Source organism: Lottia gigantea, assembly GCF_000327385.1.
Source record: "Lottia gigantea unplaced genomic scaffold LOTGIsca_98, whole genome shotgun sequence".
NCBI classification, from domain to species: domain Eukaryota; kingdom Metazoa; phylum Mollusca; class Gastropoda; family Lottiidae; genus Lottia; species Lottia gigantea.
In genome coordinates, this window is record NW_008711162.1 from 394,227 (window position 1) to 403,477 (window position 9,251).

The 9,251-nt window shown below is 33.3% G+C and overlaps 1 protein-coding gene across 1 annotated transcript; it reads right to left on the reverse strand.

Moving 5' to 3' along the window:
- Window positions 1–5,553: 5,553 nt before the first annotated feature.
- Window positions 5,554–7,968, reverse strand: LOTGIDRAFT_170404 (hypothetical protein; the record flags this gene model as incomplete). Its single annotated transcript, XM_009069050.1, has 2 exons — window positions 5,554–5,621; window positions 7,101–7,968. 2 exons carry the CDS (start codon window positions 7,966–7,968, stop codon window positions 5,554–5,556), a joined length of 936 nt encoding a protein of 311 aa, XP_009067298.1.
- Between the last annotated feature and the right edge of the window lie 1,283 nt (window positions 7,969–9,251).

Below are 9,251 nucleotides of genomic sequence, written 5' to 3' on the forward strand. Positions count from 1 at the left end.
GAACACCCGCAAAGAGACTATGGTTTGTGTCCAGTGACTACTATAAACAAATGAAACATGTCCTTAGGCCATTCTGAAATCTTAAAATTCTTAATTGAATGTAAACAAGAGGGTTCAAACATATTCTACATATGTTGAGATTTGTCAAACATGAGAATTTGATAATCTAATATCTTAATGGCTATATCCCCTACATGAACTCTTGCTACCCTTCTTTCAAACTTTCAATTATGTGAACCAACAATCAAAGTTTAATTGGAATGATTATTTCCTAAGCAGAAGTTGACAAATCATCCATTCTGAGATTGAAAAGCTGATTCATTCACATCAAGTTATAGTATATTTACTCAATCAATCAATTCCATGAACATGTACATTAAAAAATATCTACATCTAAAAATCATTATAAATAGATTCTGAATTTTCATGCTATTATTCCACTAGAATCTTAATAGTAATAGTTAGTGGTGGTGCCAGTGTTGATACAGGGAGGAGGGAGGGGGTATATTTACCCCCACTGGTACCCCCATGTCATTTCTTACAACAGGGACTGACATGGAAAAAGCTTCTAGTAGTTCAGATAGGACAATTAACCAAGGCCTTGTGTGCCATAGGCTGTGCACATTAAAAGATCCCTCGACAGTTGGAAGAGCAGGCTAATGCTTCTGTCCTGGCTAAATTTCCCTCATTGCACCCTGTCCGTCTTCATGAGCCCACATAGTGCAGAAAAGTAGGACGTATAGCTATATAAAAAAAAGCAGATGCTCCATAGGAGGTTTCTGACTATGTGCTTTCACAGAGGTGCTGCATTTTGAATATCAACCTTGACAGTTCAACCTTGACAGTTGTCCTCCATTAAGTAAATCTGCCCCCTATTTGTACCTCAAGTCTTAGGAGCCTGGGGTCTCCACTGGTTATAGTTTATGACTTGAAGGTCAAATTTCAGTATTTTACATCTCAAGATGTAATGTTTCCTGAAGTTCAAGTACAACATGACTTTAGTAGTTGGTAACAGGAAACATATTTCTCTTCGTTCATTCATTTTGTATATTTCACAATTTATAAGGTGACATGGTTTGAATGTCAAACAAATGAAATATGAAAAGTTAAGAAAAATGCAAATGTAGCAATTTGATTGGATTGTATGCTGTATACAACCAATCAGAGCCCAAGATTACACCAAACTGTAACAGTCTTTCTGCCAAGGTCTCTGATGGGCTGTATTCGCTAGAGTATGATCCAATCAAATCGCTGCACTTACAAACTGTCAAGGTAACAGCTTGGCATTATGAAGATGTCCTAGATCTTATACTTTGCCAAAATGAAATGGTCTAACATCCTGCGTTTCTGAACCTACTTAGCCTAATAAAGATGGGCAACACCAGGCAGTGTACAATGAAGAAAATTTGTCATTACAACAACATTCACCTTCTCGATTTTCAACTTCAGGGATCTGTTATGTGCACAGCATGTAGCACACTAGGGATCTTAACACACATGCATAAAAACATATTGTTATTTGTTTGTTGAACATTAAGAATCTATTGTACATGCAATTATATGATGAATACTTCACAATTTCCATTAGTGAGCTTATACAAGACTACAACTAGTCATCAATTATTGATGAAGAAACTGTGTGCATGACTGATTTGATTACTGCAATTGATATCAAAATTGATTGCTAATTAACGCACTCAAAATAATGATAGCATGGAAGTGATTTGAACCAGTAAGGATTCAAGGCTATTATTTCAAGTCAAGGCATCATGTACATATTGTACTGACCAATAAATCAATATTGAGTAGATGTATGTTATATGTACGATTATATGAAATCATTTTTCCTTTCGGGTCATCGAATTAGTTGAAATAAAATGGAGTCTAATATCCTTGTAATTCTCTTAATTAAGACTGGCAATGCCATGCACTGAGGCAATTTTGTTTTCTTAGCCTGGTCTTTTTCTATTTCTTACTGTCCAAAGATCTTTGACATACATAGCACATGGGGTTCCTGTTCACTGTCAAATCCTATGACTAGACACTCTTTTTTATACTCTTCCATGCCAAAGACAAAGAGACACCATGTTGAAATAGCTGAAGGCACTATCTCTACCTTTGCTGGGAAAACCAGACTCATTACTGTTTTAAATACCTTACAAGGCATTACTATCATAGACTTCTGCATTTGTGCTAGAGTGAACATTTAATACTGTAATTTCTTCATCATTTATCAGATTTCAAGAATATTAATGGTGTTTATCAAAGTGAATAAATATTATAATAAATATTGTGAAAGTATATGTAATAAATTATTCTATTATATAGCAGGTGTGATAAAAGTAAATTATTTATTACCAATCAATAATATGCCTGAAGACTACCTGCTAATTCTATGTTAATAGGTCTATTTCCATTAATTACAATAATAATCCTCATAACATGTTAGAACATTCTGATTGAAATACAGATCTACATCTTTCTTTCGTGATATTTCTATACTTTAGTGCTGGGTATTGCACATCATGTCACGATATGATCTATATAACAATATAGGGGTGGTGATAAAATAAGGATCACAATATGATATGTATCACGATATAAGGATGACGATATGAAATGGATCACGATATAAGGATGACGATGCAATATGTATGAAGATATAAGTATGACGATGCAATGTGTATCATGATATAAGGATCACGATACACGACATATGTATCACGACATAAGGATTAAGATACAATATCCTGATATAAGGATCATGATACAAGATATATCCTGATATAAGGATCACGATACAATATGTATCGTGATATAAGGATCACGATACAATATGTATCACAATACAATGATAACGATACAATATGTATCACAATAAAAGGATGACGATAACTGACAATCCGATCAAAATGTTGCATTCCATGGTACTACAAGAAAGGTGGCTATAGCAGTCAAGGTGTAAAACAGTCTGCAATACCTTGACCATTGTGCAGATGGCAGATGTGAGACTGGGGAAGATTGTAATTTCCAATACATATACATTGACCAACTATGTGGATGAGCGTATAATCTTGATTAATGATCTGAATGAATGGAAGGAATAAATAATTAAAAAATACTTCCAATCAATAGAAGGACCAGGCTGCAAGTAGACTTATAATTCCTTATAATCAGCAAAGCAAATCAATGGCTTCCCCATGTTATGATTAGCTCTACAGCCTCATTGACTGTTTGATTTAATTTTTTATACTCCTAGTATTTAGTTTGAACCAGAATAATAACCCAACCTGTGCCTGTGTAAATGCCTACAATTAATTCCATGTGACAATGCATAAATTTCTCTTTACACATCTCATTTCACTTTAGTGAAGGGTCAAAGACTATAACATTAAACACCTCAAGCATATCACCTTTGTGATGGTTTTAAAATCTATTAGAAACTATGAAGTTCAAAGTGTATTAGAATCCAGGAGGGTTCGACAAGTTCATAATATCAATACTTATGTCACCTTTGTGATGGTTCAATTCAAACCCATAAGGGATTCCATGGTACTTTTAGTACATACATTATTGCATGAGGTCTAAGCTCAAATATATGCAGCATATGCTTACTTGGCACAACCCTTCCTCGCTATTTTAATACAAATTTATCATTAAACAAAGTGTGACTTGAATATATGACTTGACATTTACTTGTCTTCTTTATACATAAATATATCACGTTTTTTTATTCACAGCTCTAATTAAGTCTACCAAATGACCCTACTCTGACCATGTTTAAGAAAATAATGAAGACCCAGGCTATTATGTTTATTTATTGCCTTATTACATCTATCTAATCAAATTCTCTTTGATATGTAAGTCCAATTATTCAAACCCAAATACCAACAATTTAGCAATGAAATGTAACCTTCACTTGGGAATAACAAACTATAACCTTGTTTCCACTGCAAAGTAAAGCTGGCTTTAAGCAGTTTAAAGTTAACAAAGCAGTTTCAACTTACAAATATTCAATCAAAAAGAAAAAAAAATGCAATTTTACTCCTCTGTATAGCTGTCAATTTAACTGGGATGTATGCAAAGTTATTTACAACAATGAAAGTCCAAAAGTTGGTTTAGTTTCTATTAAAGAAAAGAGCAGTACACCCCCTATTGCCGAATGAGATAAAGCTGACTTTTGTGTTTCCAAAGTTGAGTAAAGAGAAAGCTAGCATTCAATCAGCTTTCATTTGGCCCTTGATAAATTGCTGACGGATAAAAGTGGTTTTCGATTCCTGAATAATAACAGTTTGGCAATTTGAACACTGGTAACACAAAAAGCTAGCTTAAAGCTAGTCATGATTGTTTCCTCAGTGGAAACACAGTTATTGGCTCAGACAAACAATAATTTTTTTCCTAACCAAATGTTTTATGTAAATTTCAAGAATACTTTTGTTCTTGGGGCAAGGTCACTCTTTAATATATGGAAGATGTTTGGGCTATTATTGTAATTTGTATGCATTATTATAGATGGGTCATTAAATATATTCTGATTATAAATGCTTAGCATAAATTTATTGATGGCTGTATTATAATTAGCAATTAATGTGACAAAAGTAATTTTGTGAAGAATAATTGTTTTCCTGCTATTTTATGATCACTAATTTATCAGACATATTGATCATACATCTAGATCTGTCAATGACATGAATCTAAATTACATGGAACATGAGAAAGATGTATAAGCCAAGTTCCTGCTACTTACCAGTCATAAAAAGATCTAGTTGTCAACCTGAGTTGTTCAAGTCAGTGACTATGGAGTTGGCTTAGCCTTATGAATTGTGATCATTCTTTCTGTAAGCAACTGGACTTATAACTATGAGAATCCCATTTTGATTTGATTTTCCTATCACTCGCAGTATGGCAAAGTCGATCCAAACATACTGCCAACTATCTTCATAATGTCAAGCTAATACGAAATTCATTTTATACCTTGAGTCACCTAGACATCTTTCTTGTATTACAGAGGTAAATGCAGTGATTTGATTGGATTGTACGAATACAGTCAATTAAAGCCCTCAACAAAAAGACAGTAAACATTATGGCTTTCTGTGTACAATCCAAGAAAATCGCTGCATTCTGTGATTCAAGCATAGTGGCTATTGTAGCCAAGGTATAAGAAGTAGTTCGTAACAGCTTGACATTGTTACAGGACTGGCAACTGAAAATTGTTTTTTATTAGAGCCCAGTGCAATTACCACAATTTGAGCTTATGTTATTGAATACTAATTAACTGTCAATAGTGGGTTGGGTTGGGTTAGTTTAATTTGACATCAGATATACTTTCTTCTGTCAGTTACTTCATGATCTGTTGAACTTGAATAATGAGACTTCATATCAAAATATCTATTACACAACAAGATCCTTTTTTTCATAGGTTTACATTACATTTGGCAATCCACCCATTTCTTGCTATTATATAACAATATTTCATATATACCCTTCCAGAACCATTAAGAAAGAAACTATTTTTATAAGGATAACAACTAAGTTCACAGTTAAAAATCCTTTCTACCAGTCCAAATATCTAGGCGTTGATCTTTCTCGGATTATCCAAAACCCATTTATAGCTGGGTCAACTGGAATTATAAGTGAAGATGACTTATTTAAATTCATCGAACTTTCACACATCGATCAAGATCGAAACCAACAGCCGTCATTTACTCAAGGTAACCAAGCAAATGACATCACATAAAGAACTAACGCTCTAACCGACCATGCTATAGAACCTCACTAATTGCATTATTTTGAGGGAACATAAAAGATCACATAAAACTTACAATATTGGTCTGCAATTAAGACCAAACAAATGCTTGTTTGTAAAAAGACGTAAGCTAAGATTTCTTATTGATCTAGGTCTCAAATATAGACAAAGTTAGAAGTAAGCTATATAGATTGGAAATGGCAAATCACTGTTTGTTTATGGACTTAAAGTAAGAATTCAGCCAATATTGACATAGATACTGAGAAAATATGAGAAGTCAAAACAAGAGTTCCGTTTGAACATTTTTCACAATATTAAACAAGCCAATAAATAGATTTTTTCTTTCTATTTTGGATGTGTCTGAACAATGTCATTTCTGTCATTTGGGCAAGCCTTTTTTCTTATGAACTAAGATTGTCTGATTAATTACCTGTAGAAGTGTATTAAATCGAGGACATAAAATATAAAAACTTTAACAGTTTATCTGGGTGCATTAGTAGACAAAGATTTTTCATGTATGCATATTTATGCTTAAGCGATAAATACAAATTATATATTTTTACAGAATATGTCATATTATGTATTAAACCTAATAATAAATTGCTCAGTCATGTTTGCCCTGAGGAAAAATGATTTTTTTCACAATATTATAAAATGAAGTAGGACATTTTATGCTAAAACTTATCAGAATGTAGGATTTATGTCTTAAAATTTTAACTTTAAAACAGGGTAAACCACTTTTGTCAGTCTTCTTTTATTCTTCAAACAATGACATGACATTTCTTCAGCTCATTAGTTTGTGTCTTGTTCTATTTTCTTGTAAATCATTTATCTCTAGGAATGACTAATTGTGAATGTAAATGAGACATGAAAGAAAATAAATCTATGAAAAACAAAAGTCTAAGTGTTTGATTTGAAAGTTTACAATTTATACCATTAAAATGTTTCTGCTATGAAACCCACCTTCATATTAATGGCACTTAAATTCAGCTATTTTAAGCAGAATGACATAACAAATTAAAAGCAATAAATGCAGACTGTGTCCTGTAACATTATATGTCGTTCTATATGATTAAGTATGTGTACAATTATAAGATTTTCTATCTTTCTATATTTGTGTATTTTGATATTGATATTAACTCATCCCAGTTTTTGTACTGAAGCTTATATTTGTTTTAAGAGCATCAGAAAATAATGTTATATTAGTTGAATCAGTTGATACGCTTATATAAATAGATACCTTGTATATCATGTTTCTTATGAAATTTATAATGAAAACTAAATCAATATTAGTATATGTATGGTTTGATTATCAGGTATTTGTTAAAATTCAGAGAAAAAATCATAGACTTACCTATAAACATTATTGCCAGGAAGAGAAAACTGTTGCCAGCAGCATGTAAGGCAGCTAATACGATTCCTGTTACCACACAGCATACTCCTAAAAGTGATAGCACAACAAGAACCCATCGAAATGATGTCACTTTAACGAAACATTGTACACAAGGAGCCTTACACACAGGATCCTCCACCTGAGAGGAACTTGTTGAGCGGGTACGCATCCTGCGTCCATGCCGCGTCCTAGATTGAGCCTCCCTTGTTCTGTGTTGAGATTGTGTCTGAGTCTCAGTGTTTCGTGTTCGCCTATTATTACGGGAGACTGTAGGTCTATGTGGAGGTAACACTACTTGACGAGGGGGTTGTGGAACGTGTGAATTTAACAAGTCTGGAAGAGCATCCGCACGTTGGTCTAAGCGTGTTGAAATCCCAACATTAATATCACGAGTTTGAATTTGTCTATAAGTAGGTAATGGCACAGGGGTTGGCCTCCCTTGCATACCATCATTCTGTTCATCAGCGTATGGAGCTTGATCCGACACGGGAGATATTTGTTCACTTCCATTGTCTGGAACACGCTGTACATAAGTCCCTGGCGCTCGGTAACCAGGGACAGTTTCACTGTGTCCATTTTCAGGAATTTGACTTGAACTTGGCATTTGTTGTGAAGGTCCTGCATTCGCACTTACATCATTAGAACTCTCTGAAAATGGACGTTGGAGATAAGTTTCATTATCTACAACATCGGGGTAATTATCTGAATGTTGGCGACTGTGGGAAGGAAATGGAAGACATCCCACAGATGATGAATTGCCATGTTGTCCTTTGTTTGTCGGTACAGATCCTGGTCCCACAATATGAGCTGGTTGAAGTCCGCTTGCCATAGGAAATCACAATTAATTCTCACAAAGAAGATGTATTACTCCCAACAAATCTATGTTAATCCCAACTCATGTAGACATGTAAATATACTATCACTTGGTCAGAGGTTGACTGATGAGTTTCTTTACTGATATACATCTACTAACCAGTTTATCATATCCTACAAAATTCACAAATGAGTCAGTTTAAAACATGACCTTAGAGGACAAACAGTTATTTTATATCTGTTAAGATCAATAAGATCTATACCAGCTAAATTTAGAATCCCATAGCCTAAAAAGAAATTCAAACAATCAAACAATTCAAAGTGGCCAAGTTAAAATATTCTAAAAAAACATTGAAACCTCAAATACATATCCAACACCACACATCCCAATATAGAAACTATGCCTTAAATCTAACAAAGAACTGCCTCTGAGGAAAGAATCAGCATTATGAATAGATGATATCCACGAGACACACCATATGCCCCTTTATAAATCTTCCCTCATTTTCTATTTTTCCCTAAACAGCTGTTGCATCTACCCTGAAAAGTAGGACTCCCCTGTCCAGTCAACCATATCAAAATATTACTTCTAAGGCAATATGAGGTCAGGGCTTATCAATATAAAGTCTCATAATAAATAAGTGGTGTATAGAGACATATTTGTCAGTCAACAACAAAAAATAAAACTTTGCATGAGATTTACACATAACATAATAGGCCTATAGAATAATTTGAATCTATAAAATAGATTTGATTTTATTGAATTTTCTGTCACGAAAAAATATTAGATATTGTCTTTATAGATTCTCAGCTGTCAACAAAACCATTTTCAGTTCTAGGTAAAATCATCTGTACAAGGTCTCAGAGAAAAATGGAACACTAATGACATTTCCTTAATAAACAACACAGTGAAGGAAATTTAGGAAAGATAATTTATAGCACTATTTTGTTGACATTGCGTATCATGTGGATTGTAAAGCTAAAGATAGCTTACATGGTGATCACAGAAATGATAATTGAAAAAAAAAAACATCATCAACTACGTTCATTTTTTTCAAGATTATTTTTTTGTCAGAGAAAAACCTTATCATCCCAATAGATTGATTAGAAGGATTGTTCATAAAACATATAGTTTGCATTTTTGTCAATGGTGTAAAAAAACTTAGCTTGAAAAAATAGATAACATGCTGGCTTTAAATTGTCATGTTTCTGTATTCAAATAGAAAAAAAGATGAATCGACATGTAAAATGAAGTCACAAACAGTAAACAAAGCAATTAGATGTAAATAATCCTAGGTA